Below are 18,276 nucleotides of genomic sequence, written 5' to 3' on the forward strand. Positions count from 1 at the left end.
TGATTCAGCCCATCCCAGTGCCCCAGCTCCCGGCCGGGTCCCAGCAGAGCCCGTGCCTGTTCTCCACAGGCAGAGCCCTGAAAATGGAGTATGAGCTGTGGAAACACCATCTACCCCGTGCCAGGAATGCAGGTCCTGGAGCACAGTGCCCTCAGCTCCTGCCATGGCCCAGTCACCAGCTTTCTGGATTGATGAGCAAGGTAAATCCCGCTCACAAAGTATCAAGTTGACAAAGAAATAACAACATAAATGCAATGCAGATCCACAGTGAAAGGCAAATGTGCCTTACATAGGCAATCTAAAAAGGTCAGCAGAATGTTTGTGGCAAGGATACAAGTATTTCTAACTTTGAACAATGAGACCAAAAGGTGGACAAGGAAACCACTGTGATAGCACCCCAGGGAGTGAATAAATACTGCCCCAGACCATGAATTAACTCTAAACCAATTGTGTTCTAATGAAACCCTCTACAATACAGACACCAATTCACACACCTCAGCATCATCAGTAGAACAGGCTGTTAATTAATGTTTTTCTGGAACACTTTTAAAAGTTGAGCTCTCAAACCATCATTCTTCTCCTGCTCCCTCTGGACAGCCTTTACAAGGGATGAAAGGGAACATCCTGTCCCCAACCACACAGCACTGGAGGAGATTTCAAAGACAAAGATCAATGCCTCATCTTCTGATTTTTGGCATTAATCTTATAATTCAGGGTTATTTCTTACTTGACAATTCCCAACAGCATATTTTACTTATTTACAGAAAGACAGGAATTAACAACATCTCATGACATTTTTATTTTAATGAAATTTAAAAAGGCAGTTATTAGTTATACATACACACAACTGATTCTGTACTTGTTAGTCATAAATATAGAACATTCAGAAGTACAAAATACACTTTATCCACAGCACAATTTCACATCAATATGAAGAGTTTAAACAGATACGTAGCCAAGTGCCTAACAATGACAGAAGCCCATTTTTGGAGTTGTTTTTTTTTTTTTTTTTGTTCCCTCTCCCTTTTTTTTTTTAAAGACCATTAATCTACACAAAGTAATCAGTGCCCACAGTCATCAATATCATGAAATGCACTCTGGTTTAGAGTAGGAAAAGACTGACCTTTTAAAGACAATTAGATGCCATCACCTTTTCTTTGCTCCATTAACAGCAACAAGCCCAAGCCCACATTCTCTTCTTCTCACAGTTAACAACTGTGAAAAATGGGGCTCTGGCAAAGATCACCTGAAGCCAAACTTGAGCACTGCCAGGAAAAGTGAAAATATCTGAACTAGAAATTAGTCCACTCGATACCTTGCAAACAAAGAGCAACAGCAGTATGACACCAATAAGGCATTAATGACAAAATGGCTGTATTATTCTCGAAAAAAGAGTACACCTATGTATAAAAATATATGTCATAGCAATTGGGTAAATCCAACACTATTTAACACTGTGCCAGAAGTAATTAAGAGTTAAAAAGGCAGTTCTGCAAGAAGTATTTACAGTTTCATACTGTACTTCAAAAGAAAAGAAAAGGCAACAAAGCTACAAATGGAACTATCTGGTTAAAGCATCACTGTAGGTACTGCCAGTAGCACTTGTACAAGTAATGTGATGGAGTCTTGGATTGCTTGTCTGAATAAATGAACAGAAATATTTTAGTATCTAAAATTGTCTCAGTCTACATGTCTGCTCCTTGAAATAACTCACCCAGACCATCACTATTTGCAGTTTCTTGCTCCATTAGTTTAAAACCCAAAAGACTCAGTTTCAAGAAACACCGTCTTTGCAACAGTTCGATCAGAAACCACAGCTTTATTTCCAGCTTAGAAAAAAAAAAAAACCACGAAAGAAATCAGAAATCCACCACCTATGAAATTCTGGAAATTGGAAGCCAAAGTGCCAACAAAGCTACACTGACAGCACGTAATAAAAACATCAGCATTCCCAATGCACCTTATAACTGCAGCTATAGGATAAGTTAAGTCGCTTTAGTAACCAAACACGAGATACAGCACAGCCAAGGCTACACAGCTCTGTCAGCCACAGGACCTGGAGCAGCTGTCTGGGAGCAGCAGGCGCGGACACGGCCAGGGCAGCGCACGGCGCCCCGCAGCACGAGCAAAGCCTCACCCGCAGCGTTTGCTTGCTCAGAAGCACAAAGTTGCCAGACTCACTGATTGCTCCCTCCTCGCTGGCTCTGCAATGGCAGCCCAACGCCTCCCACCCAGGGTGGGAGAGATGGCTGGCCAGGAATGGGAGAGGAGCAGGGGAAGGGTGGAAATGGCGAGAATAAAGCGCTGGCTCGGGATGGCACAACAGAAACGGGGGATGGTAAGGGCTGACAGGGAAAACCCAAACCTGGCACTATCCACACTGCCCTTAACAGAGCAGCCATAGCCTTTCCCAACCAGAAAGGCAGGAGGAGTCCACAAGGTGAGAAGGAGTCCATGCTCTGATCCCTCAGGCGTACTGACTTCAAAAAAACAACAAGAAGAAGAGAGATGTGCTTAAAATTCTTCTAACAGTGCACTTCTAACTGCACAAGCAAAATCTGTACACGGGAAGCCTTCTCCAGTAGTATAAAACCCACGACACGCTGAGGAAGTTATCATTGCTGATGTCAGGAGAAAGAAAATTACTTTAAAAACCTTATTTTTAAATTGAATTCAGGAAGCAAAATAAACTATAAATATACTTAGAGCAGTTTGTTGGATAAAATAAAACAGACGAACAGCACTTTTTCACTGAATTCATTACTCACTTTACGGAGAAATTTATAAAAATTTCAGAAGAACTGACATTTATCATGTCAACCATCTTCTGTGCAGAGACAAACTGCTCACCTACTGCTCCCTCCCTCACAATCAGCCCGTTTCAAAACCCTGCACAGACACTGAGCACCTCACTCACTGGTGCAGCATCCAGGCACATCTTACAGACACCAGTGAATTTTACTCTGAAGCAGCAGAGCTTTGCCTATCCAATTCCATGAGCAGTCACTCATTTGAGCAGCGTGAGGGGAAAGGGAGATGGCTCCAAGAGAGTAAACATCCATGTATTTAAAAGAAGAGTGCATAAGCACATGGCTTGCTCACCTAAGATGGTATTTTCCTGATCTCTGGGGGAGAAGAGATAGGAGGATTTTTGTTGTTCTCAGTGTGATTTGGTGAGGCAAGTGCAGACCAGGAGATCTGAGGCCTCTCCAGTACTTCATCTAGAAATATACAAAACTGTCCTAAAAAAAAAGACTCCCTAGCCCCACTTGCACATAGGGTAAGAGATTGGTCCCAGATTTAGTGAGAGAAATAGTAAGGACTCTTCCTGGCTACTGAACACTGCATGCTGATCTGGGAGAAGGCTGGGACAGCAGTGTCAGATGGGCACAGCCCCACCTGTGCCAGCCATGTCCCTGGGCCACGATCGCCTGAAACCTGCATGGCCAGAACGGGCTGTGGGGGCAGGGCCTGCCTGCTCTCCAGCACATTATCCCAAAAATATGGACTGTGGTGATATGCACCATGTCCCCCCTCCTCAGAGACACCCCAGAGAGGGGCTATGAGAAGGCAGAGCTTAATCCTGTGAAGCCTAAGAATCGCCGCACACACTGAGATCTTCTGGATGGGGGCTACGCCCTGGGGCTGCTCTTTCAAGGTCCGTGATGGCCCCTGAATGTCCAAAAGCTGAGGCAAGCTGCCCACTCCTCCTCTGCAGAGGCTGGCTACCACCACCCAACCTCAAGGTTATGAACAACCTGCATGCAGGAACTCGGGGCACCGTGAGCAATTCTTTCTCCTCCCATCCCAGAAGACATGATCAAGATAAAATCCTTACAATCCAGCCTCTGTAAAGTCACCATGCATATGAAATAGTGAACAAAAAGATTCCTACCACATCTCTGATGAAGACATAAGGCAGGTGACTTGCCCAAGAGGAAGGTGATTAACTTACCTCTCTGGAAAAGCATACGGCATTCAGAGCAGCCAAGAGTCCTCAACAAACTTGGTAAGCTGAAAATCCCATATTTAACGGAATAGGGTTAACAGGGTTTAACAGAAGCATTTGCTTGGGAATCCAAGCAAAAATTCAAGTTATCACTGTGTATGCAGTGGACAACAGTCCAATCAATATCTATTACCAACTCACTCTAAAAAAATTACACACTACAAAACCTTCTCATTGCTTGCAGCAAATGAGCTTGAATGATTTCCTAGTAACAGGCCACCACCCTGCACTGTTAAAATGTGAGGTTTCACAGTATAAAAAAGTACTTCACAGAAAGGAAATGCAGCTATTATAGAAAATGCAATCTCGATGTGTTTACAGTCATTTTTTAAGAGGCAATATTTTTGGGAAAGCAAGAACAATAATAGTTAAAGCAGCCAGTGAGAAATGTACAAGGTTATAGGCCTCAATTCAGTGCAAAACCAGACTAATAGCTTATGTAAGTAAATGTTTGTTCTGAATAGAGAACCACCTGAATTAAAAGTAAGAACACCTATGTGAAGTGATGGAGACTTCCACGATATTCAAATCCTTCACATACATCATCAACCTTTTCAGTACACTCCAGAATGGACCCTTTGTAAAGGCAAAAGAAACCAGTACAGGAAATCACTTCATACAGCACAAGATATACATAAAGTACCAAAATGTACACACATTCAAGTTTAAGTTAGAAAAGGCAGAGCTGAATCTTCTGGTGAGAGAGGCCTACATTATGTTGCTTAATCTCAACATTTAAAGTGACCTAAAACCTACAAGAATCGAAGAAAACAGAATATTGTGTCTGCTTTCAGAAACTTAAGCTTAAAGCAAGGCATCGAAATTGAGCGGTAGGCACTGTAACGAGACATGAGCTTACCTTTTCTCTGTTAGTCTTTGTTACTTCGTTATCTATTGAAAAATTACCATTCAAAGGAAATATTATGTATCATTCACATTCAAATATTTGAGACTCAGAGATTTTTTTTTTTTTAAAAACAAGCAAAATTTTTATCTCTGAGGTAGATGACAATAAAATAAAAAAAAAATAATGCAGCTGTCAATGAACACTACCAAGTGCTGGAGCTCCTCTGTCGGCACTGATGCACCCCAAGGAGGAGAGAGCAAGCCCTACACCACTATCTGAAACATGAGAAATGTGTCTTCTGGTTTAGTAGCTTCTATAGAAATGCAACACAGAAAAAGCAGCGCCAAAATTACACTGAAATGGCCTTGGAGAAGAAGAACTTCCATTTCTGCTTCGCAAGCTACTCGGAAAATGGTGGAAACATGCCCAGGTCAGCAAAATCTTCAATGTTGTAATTGCCAGTACCCTGTGTGGGATCCCCCGGCATCGGCAGCATGTCCTGCACGATAAGGAAAAATCAAAGTGAAGTGTCACTTGCCAACACATTATCCAGACACAAACTGTTTCCTGTTCATCTTTTCAGTGTAAAACCAGAAAAGGCCAAGTTTAGATAAGTAAGGTGAAAACCAGACCTGTGCAGGGGGCTGGGCTAAGGTTTATGTGCTACTTCTGTTTTGCTGCAGTGTTTTTGAACAAGAGGTGGGACTTAAGCAGGACAGAAGTTTTGGATTGCTCCTCTGAATAAAATATATTTGAGCTGCCTCCTACTCCTCCCAGAATGAAACAGCTCCCCTTGGAATGGGCAGCTACGTACGGAGAGAAGCAAACTCTCTGGTTTCACTGCATGGGGAGTACACAACATCTCACACACTGGAGCTCCAGCTGTGTCAGGATAGCCTTGGGCAAGGTCTCATCTCCTCACCAGCACTCTCTAGGTGAATGCTGCTCTGTGGAACACCCAACACTGGACATCCACCCCAGCTAACAAGGTGCCCAAGCAGCCTTCATGAATGTACAGAGGCAGAGGAAATAGCAGGAACTCAGGAGAAATGGGATTTCGTGGTAATTGCTCTCAAGGGTCTTGAGCCAAGTGAGGTCTCTGCAGGAGCCTTCAAAAAACACTCAACCTTTCCTCTCAGCTGGAGACTGAAGCCACAGGGAAAAGATATCCCTTGCTGAGAAAACCCGAGTTTACACTTGCTTTTCCTGTCAGTCCTTACAATAATAAGCTCTTACCACAAAGCCAAGTCTTGTCAGGGATGGCTCATTATCCTTACAATAAAACAAAACCAAAAGAACAAGTAAGAAAGCTCACAGGATCTGCTTTGTGAAAGAACAACCAAGAGCTGCTGCATACTGTGAAGTTCCCCCAAAATAAAGACTGATCAAAATCCATCTGAAGTCTTCACAGCATCCCTGTCAACGTGGTGAGAGAGACGGTGAACACAACTGGCAGAGTCTGAGCTGCCAGGGTCAACCTTCATTTTCTGACCAAAACTTGCATTTATTTCATGTTTTCCCACATTCCCTCACAGCCAAAGGGAAGCTGTAGCTGCTCCCTCCTGTCTACATTTCCATCTCTGAAGGCATTTCTGCTGCTGGGGCCTCTGTGGCAAAGTCTCCTCAGGCACAGATTCAGCAAGGTCTCCTCTTGAGTCTGCCTCTCTCCTTAAGCCCAGCTAACCCACGGCTGGCTTTGGGCACAAACAATCCAAGCAACTTCTTGGAGGCCTTTAAACTCATCCAAGTTTCTTATCACATCCAGCTATTATCCTACTTCCCTCCAAATGCACGTTCGCCTCCAAGAGCTCTGCAGATGAGCCCAGTTCTCCTTTTATCCCACGGTCCTCCTTTCCACTAACTCCATGAGAAGTTTGTTAAGAAACAAGCAAGACACTGCCTGGAGCCCCATGTCTCTGCTGGCCATCAAACCATGCTGTCCTCAGCGCCACTGGAATTACCCTGCATATCCTCTTGGATAGCAACTAAACTTTGCTAACACAAAGAGATGCAACAGACCAATCCACCAATCCTGCCTGGGCCATGGCTTAGAGCACGCAGACAGGCAGTTATTCCAGATGAAGTGCTGTTGTTTGATCTTGTGTGGAAGCATTGGTTCATGCACACAGGAGTATTCCCATGCTCACATCTCTTCTGCAGCGTTCCTGCGAGCAGCTGCACACGAGCCCAATCTTGCAGGTGAATTTACTTTCCGAAAGATAAGGAGATGCCCCACTTCTAAACCTTGCTTGGGGCTTGAACTGTCTTTCCTGCATTTATCTGCATTGTATTCTTGTAAACTGTCTTCTTCATCTAATTTAAAAACCAGTTAGGCAAGGACAAGTATGTTATTAGCCAACTTCTGAAAGCCTACTCTATATAGGACTTCACTATGTGTAGTCAAGGCTCAGAATTATACCTAATTAGGTAGATGAAGACGACTGTTTACCACCTATCTGATATCTGACTGGGTTTAACCTTAAAAAATTATTGGTCACTATCTGCTAAGCAGTATCAGACTCCTTTCCTGCATGAACTGTCAAAGAGAATGACATTGATACCTAATTGAACCTGAGAAGTCAGAGGCCAGCACCAGAATGAAAAAGACACTTCACTTGGGAATACTTCACGGGTTCTCTGCAAAAGATGCAAGCCCTAAGTACAGGGTGCAAAGAGAAGGGAAAACAGTGTTTTACATCAGCAAAGATGCTGCTGTGTGGCAGAAACCCAAGCCACGTCAGTAGCTAAGGGCAGCTAAGAGCAGTGCAGGCCTATGGCAGCAGACAGCAGCAGGGAAGTGCTCCAGGCCCTGCTGCACCCTGATCCTTGAGGGCCACGGCTCTTCTCTCAGAACTGAAGGGCTCTCAGAGGGACTCTGGGCTCGCTGAGCGCTCCTCACCTGGAACACCTCGGTCTGGCTGGGCTGCGGGTGCGAGTGCTGGTCGCCGCTCTGCTGGTTGTGGTGCTGGCTCTGCCACTGGGACCACACTTCAGAAGGTCTCCCCTGGAACTGCCCACTGCTCTGGCCACCTTCAGCTGCATGGGGAAGGAAAGGGCAGAAGTCAGAGAGCAGCTCCTCCGAAACATCTGCCAGCTTTGGTGCGGCATCCATCAGTGCCTGGATTTGCAAAGGAGCCTTGGAGAAAGGCCCTGAGTGACACCAGCCCTATGAGGAGGAAGCTGGAGGGCATTTCAGCCCCAGAGCAAAGCTCAGGGCCATGGCTGCACAGCCATGAACTGCCCAGAGCAAAACACACAGTGACACGGTAAGCCAGGCACTGGAAGACAATTTTCAAGCATCTCCCTGTTGTTTTTTAATCAATAATAAGGAGTGTTTTTTCATTTCACTTAAAAACCAAACTTCACCATCTGAATGCTCTTTCTCTTCAAAAAACTGAATTCTTGCAGAGCAGTGGGTGCATAGTTTGCTACTCATCTAAAAAGCATGTAAGCAGATCCAGGATTTTTTTAAGCAGATGTAGAAACACTATGATCAACAGACAACAGCCTCACTGATTAAATACAGGCATGGCTGGACTGTCTTGTCCTCCAATGATACAGCTGCAAAGTGATTTATTTAATATGCATTTCATAGCAAATTATTATCTTGTCAGTATGGTGATACTTTCTTAGAAGTCTGAGGCCATTTACATTTGACAGAGTAACAAGAATAGCAAGGCTTTATTGTAAATACACTTAAAGTGATGATTTCCAGGAGATTAATTTCTTCTAAGTAGTCTACCAGAAAAAAACCATGTTGCCACACATTAATTTGGTTACCTATTACACATACATTTTTCATGAGTACACAGTAACAGATTACACTTAAGGTGGACTCATTTTACCTTGCATTTCTACAGACTGCCACTGAATTACAGTATTTTTGGACCATTTTCCATTCATTAGTTACAGTATCTCCTTCTAAGAATTAGCATTTTAGAAAGCTTGCCACCAGGCTCATGCTTTTCTTCCAAACATTTCCTCCTCTTTCTTCTTCATGTTTTTTTCTCTATAACTGCTCCAGCTATTTTTGCCTGTTTCCCTCTCACAGCAGAGGATCAAGCTGTGTATCTCTGGTTCCTTCCTGATCACCAGCATCCTCTGCCAAGGGTGCCAAATTTCCTGTGCCGAGCTTCCACACCTGTGCTGTGCCACACAAGTCTTTGATAGCCAGACTCAATCACGTCAAATCAGCCACTACTCACAGTCCCGACTTCAGAAAATACAGCCACACGTGTTCAACCCCATCCCTCTGGGTACCAGCAAAGCCATGCAAAACTGATAAAGGGAAGGTTTTACAGGAAAGTAAACAGGCTGCAGTGATGCACTTCTATCACATCCGAAGTAGATGACTACAGTTCTTCCCTTACTGACATTACCACAACCAGTAATTCAGCTGACTCAAAAACCCTGCAGACATTTTAAGGGCCAAAATACAATTCATCTAAGCTACGCCATAAAAGAAAGCTGCAAGTTTGTTTTGGATTTTTTTCCCCCTCAGAAAAACACTTTGAAATTAACTGAGGGAAACAAATGATGCTTCTTTTCAGCAGAACAGCTCCTGCCAGCCGGCAGTCGAAGCCATTCGTCTCCGTGAGGGCTGTGTTATTAATAGCACCCAAACTGATGTAGGTCAGGAGATGTTTCTCATTAAGTGAAAGGGTTCTTGCCAAGTAGCTAAAGCCTGAAATACAAGGCTGTCTCATAAACAAATGTACAATGCCTGGTGCAAATGGAAATGGAGGCAGGAATAAGCTGTGTGGGAAGAATTCCATCTCAATGCCCTTTTTCTAGGCACCAGCAGGGCCCATCTGCAACAGGTTTGTGCCAGATCTGCTCCCCAGGGACAGGAGGAAACACCACACATTAGCACACTGCTACCTGTGCTTTTTGGAATTGCACATTATTATCAGCCAGTGACATTTTTCATGGAATCCATTAAATTTTTTGCTCTCGAATATTACTATTCTGGTGGAGTGCAGAAAACTTACCAAGGGGTCACCTACTGGGTCACGGTCTGAAAGCCACTAAATTAGCACATAATAGGAAAAGAAAACCATTTCAAAATCTGGCACCTACTCTGAATAGGTTAGTAGCAGTGGGGGTACAAAATAAATCCCGTTTCCAGCCAAACACCAACACGCAATCTCTGTGCAAGAGGACATCACCATGAAAAAGAAGACAAAACCCGAAAAAAATGCAAATTTGTGCCTTTTAAGTGTTATCCTGAGAAGTAGAAAGAAATTGAAGAAGCTGACCACAATTTGGGAGGATGGTTACTAGTGATACGAGCAACTTCTGAATCTTTCAGGACACCATTTACTGGGAAAACATAAAAAAATTCCCTCATACCACAAAATGACACAATATTCTGAAGTGTACTGGATGTGGGGGAGATGCAGCGTGGAGGGAACAGGTCAGCTCTGTCCTCTCTACTCAGCAGCAGAAAGCAAAACCCTTTCACTACCTGGGTTTCCCACCCGACCCACCAAAAGAACCTGCTGGAGGATTTTTAATGGAGTTAATGCTGAAGAGTTTCGTTTTTATGAGCATTTCTGTGTCACACCATTTAAAACTTACCAAAGCCTGCACTTCGGTTTGCTAAGCTGGAGTAGGCATTCCCACTTGGAGAAGAGGTGGCTGGGCTGGACAGGGGGCTGTAGGATGATGGATCAGCTGGGTAGGTGTGACTTGTTCCAATGCCAAAGGGAGACGACTGAGCCTTGCCAGACTGAGATGGAATTTGCTGCAGAGTAAAGGGTAAAAGAAGGAAAAAGTTTTATTGTTGAGGAACAGCACAGCAGAATCACCTTTTACAACATAAAGCAAAGACTAAATAAACTCTGTGGATGCCAGCAGGCACGTTTTTCCTCTCTCAGCCATATTTCATTTCTGTCCAAGGCAGCTTACTGCTGCAGAAGGAATACAACAGACTATAAACCAACATTTACAGCTCTCCTGCTGATTAGCTCACATGTACTCTATCAGAGGTATTTGGAACACCAGGATTTCCTTCACCACTGTTATGAGGATTAATCTCAAACAGAACAGGTATGAAGAATTCATCCTTATTTTCCAGGTGTATTGATTTTGCAGTGCCACAGTAAAATCAGTTACCTGAATGTCTTGCAGGACACATGCAGGTCTTACATGACCAGAGTATCCAGTGCTTGGGACTAAATGGCCAAAGAAGTTTCAAAACTAATGAGCTGCTTTCTCTTCCTGCCTATGAAATACAGGCAGCAGTTATTTTGCTTTGCAAAAGGCCTGGAAGGGTGAATCACCAAGTCCTGGTAGAAGAGAAGAAACAGTCTAACATTGCTTTAATTGGGCAGCTGAGTTAATTCAAAGGTACTAAAATCCAGCTTGCTGTCATTTCACCTACATAATGGCTCTGTCACAGGATCTTCCAGAATGTTATACAAATGATGAAACACTGCAGAGGCTGCTTTGAGACATGTACAGCTTGAGACTAAAGGGAGTGAAGTGTTCCATCCCAAGTCATGTGCTAATGCACAGACAGAATCTGCTTATAAACCATTTCCCACATTATGAGTAAGTCCAGCAGTCCCAAGAAAAACTCACTAACCAATCCCACAAACAGAAATTAAAAGTGATTACACCTCTGGATGCCTGTAATGATGTGCACTGTTACTGGCAATCAGTGCATGCAAATGAAGCTGGTTTTCCCTGGAAGAGAGGGATAGAACGAAGCCCCCACAATCCAAGGGGAAAAGGTCAGTGACCTGCTACACCACTCCTATTACCACAGGCCTGGGCCCTAGGGTATATCACCGTGTCCCACAGCTGTAGGGAGGAGGAGAGAAGATCCAGCAGGCAGGAACTGTGCAGCAAGATTGATTTATTTAATTATTTTACAAACTCTTTTATAGACTTTTTTCTTCATAATCTAATTGGACAAAGGATCAGCCACCCCTTGGGGGTGATTGGCCAAAATCCTAAAACATCCATTGTCAAAATATTTTTCTACTGTACCATAAACAAGACTTTTCAAGGCTGCAGGTGTTTGGTCGTTTACATAACTCTGCTACCTCTTCTGTGAGAGAGAAAAGTCTCTCATGGACTTAGAAAATAGCAAGAAAATCCTTGCTAGCAGCATTTTTGTATCCACACACTCAGACACACACAAGTGCATGGGGTTGGGCAGGGTCCACCCAAGGGCACTGAGGGAGCTGGCAGAAGTGCTCAGTGAGCCACTTCCCATCATTTTTCAGCAGGAAAAATTCCTTCACCAAAAGGGTTGTCAAGAACAGGAAGAGGCTGCCCAGGGAAGAGATTGAGTCACCATCCCTGGAGGTGTTTAAAGGATGTGCAGATGTGGCACGTGGGGACGTGGGTTAGTGGTGGAATTGGCAGCAGTGGGTTAATGGTTGGACTGGGTGATCATAAAGGTCTTTTCCAAACTTAACGACTCCACGATTTTTGGGCAAATGCAGGGGAGCTGGGGGAGGAAAACAGATCCCAATAGGCATATAACGTGGAAGATGCTATTAAATCTTCAGTTCCAAGCTAAGAAATTGTACATTTCTGAAGGTTTCCACAATGGCAGTGGGTGCTCTGCATGTCACTTCTGCAAGGCCTAACTCTATTTTACTTTATTTAAGATGGATGAATGAATTCCAATTTCCTTACACTCATATACAAACTCAGTTGACTTGGACAGAATTTGTGCAGTAAGAGGGATGAGTAATTTGTTTTAGTCATTTTCAGCACCTTCCATATGATTTAAAGAAACCAGTTAATGTTATGACTGGATTTGATTAACCAGGTGTGACAGATAACCATGACACACTGAGGGCTGGGAATAATCAGTGATTAATGTGGAAACACTTCAGTTACTGAAACATTATTTAGTGACCACCCCAATATGCCATTCTGGCCTGCCAAACAATGGGAACTCAGGAGTGACTAAGAGCAGCATTATTAAGATCAAGCTTGATTATTTCATATTATTTGTCTTTTAATAGCGTTTCAGAGCATTTTTTAAACTGCTACACAGAACAAGAAATGATTTCTGGGCTAACACTGACAAGCACAGCGCATCTGATGGAGGTACGTGCTGTTTCCTCCAGCACACAACAGTGTGAGCTACACTGGGCAGTGCTAACAGAGGGGCAACAGGCTGAGCAGCCTCTGCTCTGAATCCATGCCTGGATTTGTACGTGCCCCTTCTGCCCACCCTGATAACAGTGGGTAACATTGCTGGGTGCAAGGTGCTGCTCCAAGAAAGATTTAATTCACAGGCTTAATACTAAAGCAGAAGATTTGTCCTTTTTTCCTTCATCCAGTGCACACATAAAACAAATGCAGGACAAGACCTTGCACTGGGGTTTGGGTCAGTGCAGCAGCTGCCACCTCAGTGAACACCATCCCAAACCAAATGTGGCTGCACGTGGGGCAGCTGCTCACCCCGCCAAGGAACAGAAGCGAGAGACCAGCTCCACCCCAACCACAAATTAATTACACTGACATTATAAATGGGTTTACGAACACTTCTGTAAAAAGCACAGAAAGTGCAAATCTTTAACGACCATGAAAATAAAGCACTTGAAACCAGTACCTGTCCTGGAAATGGTGGGCGATTTCCTGTCCAGGCCACCTGGCTCTGGTTGAGCTGCCGGGATATCTGTGTCAGGTTCTGGCCTGTTGAGGAGGAAGACTGGATGTCGTTGACACCAGGCACGTGCACCACAGAGGAACTAAGGGTTCAGAACACAGACAGAGCCTCATTCGTAGGGCGTATTCTCAAGGCACAAACCCCAGATACAGAAATAGCGACGATACATAAAAACGAATTATTCGCTCTATCCTGATGAAAAAATGACTGAAAACCATCACAAAACTACGAAACATATTGGCATTCTAAAATGTCAGTTCTAATAGACACAGCAGGCAAAATTACTTTGATTTAGACTTCAGTAATCTCTTCGAAAGGGCTTCTAAGAATAAAAAGTCTCACACGCAGTGCATGCACACTTAGCCCCACACCAGTTTAACATTTAATGCATTAAAAATCCTGCTTGCAGAGAGTATTTGAGCAGGTACTTCATCATAAATTTGTGCCTAAAGTCAACAGTATTTAAGCATTTGCTTAAATGCCATTTTAAATGAAGATGGGCACAAAAGATGATACTTATAAGCACTTCCTTATTTGTTTCCTGCCTGGGAAATGAAGTATGTGCTACATATTAAAAAGAAGGGCTTTTAATTCCTTTTTTCACCAACTGATGCTAAAGAAGGACAGGCAGTTATATACCCAGGCAAAAGAATAATCAAGACAGGAAGTTAAACTCATGTAGTAACTTTAAAACACTAATAATAATAAAAAAATAATGTTTTTAAGGAACTTTTTTATATGTTAACTGTTTCCTAATTACTGAATTTCACTAGAGAGAAATACCCAGAAATTCCTAATTATAAGAAAAAATTTATGAAGGAACAGCTCCACATCACTATTTTATTCTCATGGAAGTCTTGAGCAACAGAATCTACAAAACCACACATTGTGACTGTACTTTTATACATAAAACCATACTTTTTACATGTCATATATAGATGAATAAAAATGAAGACAGTACACAAAACCACTTTTGTGCATCCACTGAAACAGCTTGTTCCTTTCTCCAATCCCTTCCCTATTGTTTATTTTCACAATCTTACACAGAAAGAAGAGAGCAGATTGGGGAAAGGAAGTAAACAAGGCTGAACAGAGAGAAAGCAGGAATCTGAATCCTCGGAGAAGGCTGACAGAATCCCTCCCAGAGTGTAAGCAAAACGTGGCAGGCATTTGAATATTGGAGTTGTTATTCTGGATTTCTTAAGCTGCCTAAAAGCAAAGTGTATGTTTAGAAATTCTTTGCAGAGTTTTTCTAATTTTTTAAAAATTTATTTTATTTTTATTTTTTTTACTATCACAGAGTCTCCAAAGAGGGAAACGTAGACCAGAAAGTCCATCTAAATCTGGCTGGAGCACACAGCAGCTGCAGGGGAGGGCTGGCCCTACTGCCAACATCTTCTCAGCTGGACTGGCATGTCCCATCATCTAAGGAGCTTGGACTGTATGTGGAACACGAACTTTGAGAGCAGGATTCTGCAGAATAGTGCCTAGAGACTACCCAGGCTCAGTGACTGCACGGGCCAGGCTGGAGATTATTCAAAGGGGCCAGTTCATTGAGAGTGGAAGTGCTGGCAGAAATGCAAGCCATTACTTGATGTAACAGAATAGCACTAGGAAAAAAGCTATAGTTAAACATCAGGAATTAACACAGGAAACGAACAGAACACACACCAAACCCCACGATGGCAAGTCAGCCACCCAGTAGTACACAACAGCCAATTAAAAGACATTTTAATTTACTGTCATCTCCCCAAGTTATACTTGGCTCTAATTTGACAAAACACACTCACATGGATCTTACTTCTCCCCACTGAGATTATTAGCAATTACAACTCTAAGAGCACATTGGTTTAAACAAAGTCAGTGTTTGCCAATGTTTTCCAGTTCCTGGAACTGAGAGGCTCTGAATGGCTGTTCCCTCACTTTCACAGCCTTGGCTGGTCTGAACAGGAGAATGAAACTCCAGTAAGACAGTGGTGGTATCACAAGGCACTAAGGTAAGTACAGTTGCTGTTATCACACTCTCCAGAAGCGACCAGAAACAAAGACAAACTTCAGATTAGGCAAACCTGTACTGCCAGCTGGTAGGTAGTGACACACACTTACAGTAATTCAAAAAAGCCTTGGAACATGCCAGACCACCACCTTATGTGTATTTGGAAGCTGCCTTAGAAAAGCATTCATGCCTCTGTCCCAGTCCTCACCCAGGACTATGGATGCAGCATCCCTCTGTTCCCTTTGATGAGGTACCCACATCAATGCCCTTCAAGGCAGCCTGCAGGAGCAGTGACAGCTGTGAGTGCAAAGCAAATCTTTGCACCTTCCTAGGTTGGCTGAATGTTCCTCAGATCTCTGACCCTGTCACCTCTCAAGAGTTATTTCCCTTCAGGATTTGTTGATGCTTCTTAGCTTTTTTCCAATTACATTATCACAGCAAGAAATACCTACTTACCAGACAATATTTTTAAGAGAGATACCCAAATCATCTCAGCTTGTAAGCCCAGAGTAAGTGATAAGATACCTGCAGCAGTGAAGTGTACACAGAGTAAAATTCATTCATGCAAAGAAAGCTCTTGCACCTTGGGTTGGTTTTGTTTCCACCACACTGAAGGGGGACAGTCCCCCACTCTCAGACAGAAACTGATACATTCAGGATCTGGACTAAATACCTGAAAGTCTTTCCTGAGTGTCCTGGCTGAAATGGGCTTCCCTGTGAGTAAAGCTGCTGGTTTCCAGCTGTGGATGCAGAGGCCATCATTTTTTTATCTGCTACAAGAGAAAAACAAATTACAGAAAAAGAATTTATTTAGGGGAGGAGATACTGAAGGAAGAATTATTTAAAGACAATTGCAGTGTATATATGCAGCAGGAAGTTTTCTTTCCTTCTTCAAGCTCCATGAAGAAGCCCTGTGGAACACATTAGCAATGACACAAAAGGGCTGTATGACAATTCAGTGTGAAACCAGAGGCACAGCTGGTTTGTGTCTCCTCTATACCCTCCTCACAGGCTGTGCCTCGTTAATGCCATTGTTTGCATGGAACGCTGTGCTGCTTGTGCCCTCTGGCCACACAGCCCAGACCTGCTGGAAGCTGCTCCTAACTGGACAGAGCACAACTCTGGCCAGAGTGGGGAGTGAGTGGTGCATGGCCCCCAGCCACAGAGTGGAAAGGGCAACAAAGCTTTTCTGGAAGAAAGGCGTGAGGGTCTGCCCAGGGGGATGGAGGGATGGCACATGAAACAAGCCTGGTCTGAGAAAGGTGTGATGCACGTGCACCTCCGTGGCTCAGGTGAGGGCACATTTCTGGCACCAGGAAAAGCCCTCCAGCCCCACTGCTGTTACCACAGACTGACACCCCACTGGGTTAGAGAACCCAAGGAAGGGTGTCCAAGAGCTCTCTCCTAACCAGCTGCTGATCTGCTTCCCTCGGGACAGCCCAAGCAGCACCCAGCTCCCTGGCAGCCTGGTGGCACTGCCTGCTCATCTCGGGGTGACAACCTGCAGCCCCACCTGCATCGCAGCCCCACAGGTGGCTGGAGGCACTCTGCCTCTGAGTGTCACAAGACCTGCATACCTGAGCTGTGGCAAGGCAAAACACAAGTCTCTCGTGGAATGTGCTGTCCTTTTGTGGCTTGGGGGAGCCATGAAATAGGATGGGGAGCCATGAAACAGGATGGAAGCACCCCAGAGGGGTGGAAGACAAAGTGAGTAACATGCACAAAGAAATGGCATTAACTTTTATAGTCTACCCTTAATGTGGCAACTGGAGATCAATCTCTGATTGAATGAAACAAGATTGGGTGAACAGCACCTTAATTTAATTTTCTGGCACTGGATTATTCCAAAGCCCAGGGAAATCTCACTATTAGTTTTCTTAAAATAATTTACATCACCCTTTATTCACTTTCTCCATCTCCCCTCCAAGTGCAAAACACCCTGCAACTCACTGATGGTTTTGCAACCATGTGTTGCTATGTACCTGACAGGCCTAGAAATCAAGTCTGCCTCCTCATTTTCCCCTTTGCTCTTTTCAGATTCCCACTCATTTCACAAGATGCTCTCTTGGACAAAAGGCCCACTCAACTCATATGTAACAGAAGTATTTTTTAGGTGTTTAAAATTTTTTTAGCTTTCCCTAGCTTTTAGAGACCTCCTGAGCGTGACTCACCAAAGGCCTCCAACACACACCAGCTCTTCTCTGTTACCTAAGTTGTTCTTACATTATGTTCCTAACAAGAATCTAAGCCTGCCTCCCAAAAGAAAAAAGTCACCTCAAATTCCCTCAGAGGAGCCTCGGGGAGGGCTTGTGGATGCCACTGATGCAAGCTGTCATTGCTTGTCCTTTGTAATGCAGAAATTTGTAGAAATTCCTCCCTGGCTACCTACTGGCCAGCACAGAAACCAAGGCTGGGCTGCAAAACTGTGCTCTTGTATTAAAAAAAAAACAACAGGGAGAAATGGGCACAAACCTAGAGAAGGTTGTATGTATAGTAGGAAGAACTGAGAATGGGTTGGGATAGCTCTGAGAAGGACAGATGAATCTGCCTTTTTCTGCAGTAATGTCATTCTTGCATGAGATGTCCCATTTTCTAAGGCCACCCTTTGCAGGGACACCAAACTCTCAGGGTTGGAAGAGACTGAGCCAAAATCCTGTGGGTGCTTTAGATATTTGACAACAACTCACCAGAGAAATTGAGAGTGCCCCAAATGAACTGGAATTCCTCAAGTGCAGCAGAGTTGCCATGGCAGCTACCAGGGTCTGTGCCACAGGATGAGGCCAAGA

The 18,276-nt window shown here is 43.9% G+C and overlaps 1 protein-coding gene across 6 annotated transcripts in view; it reads right to left on the reverse strand.

Moving 5' to 3' along the window:
• Positions 1–775: 775 nt before the first annotated feature.
• Positions 776–18,276, reverse strand: part of ARNT2 (aryl hydrocarbon receptor nuclear translocator 2) — a 99,005-nt gene continuing 81,504 nt past the window's right edge. For 5 of the 6 annotated variants that reach the window (XM_042039233.1, XM_042039234.1, XM_042039229.1 and 2 more), the window contains 5 exons: positions 16,164–16,263; positions 13,438–13,576; positions 10,437–10,602; positions 7,756–7,892; positions 776–5,355 (listed from right to left, as the gene is read on the reverse strand). In XM_042039233.1, the coding sequence (XP_041895167.1) occupies positions 5,257–5,355; positions 7,756–7,892; positions 10,437–10,602; positions 13,438–13,576; positions 16,164–16,263 (641 nt within the window). In that variant the 3' untranslated portion in view covers positions 776–5,256. The remainder of the gene's footprint in view (positions 5,356–7,755; positions 7,893–10,436; positions 10,603–13,437; positions 13,577–16,163; positions 16,264–18,276) is intronic. The other variant, XM_042039230.1, reaches the window with a different exon arrangement.

Source organism: Corvus kubaryi, unplaced genomic scaffold (assembly GCF_017639235.1).
Source record: "Corvus kubaryi isolate FWS band 111438036 unplaced genomic scaffold, C.kubaryi_AGA036_p1.0 37394, whole genome shotgun sequence".
NCBI classification, from domain to species: domain Eukaryota; kingdom Metazoa; phylum Chordata; class Aves; order Passeriformes; family Corvidae; genus Corvus; species Corvus kubaryi.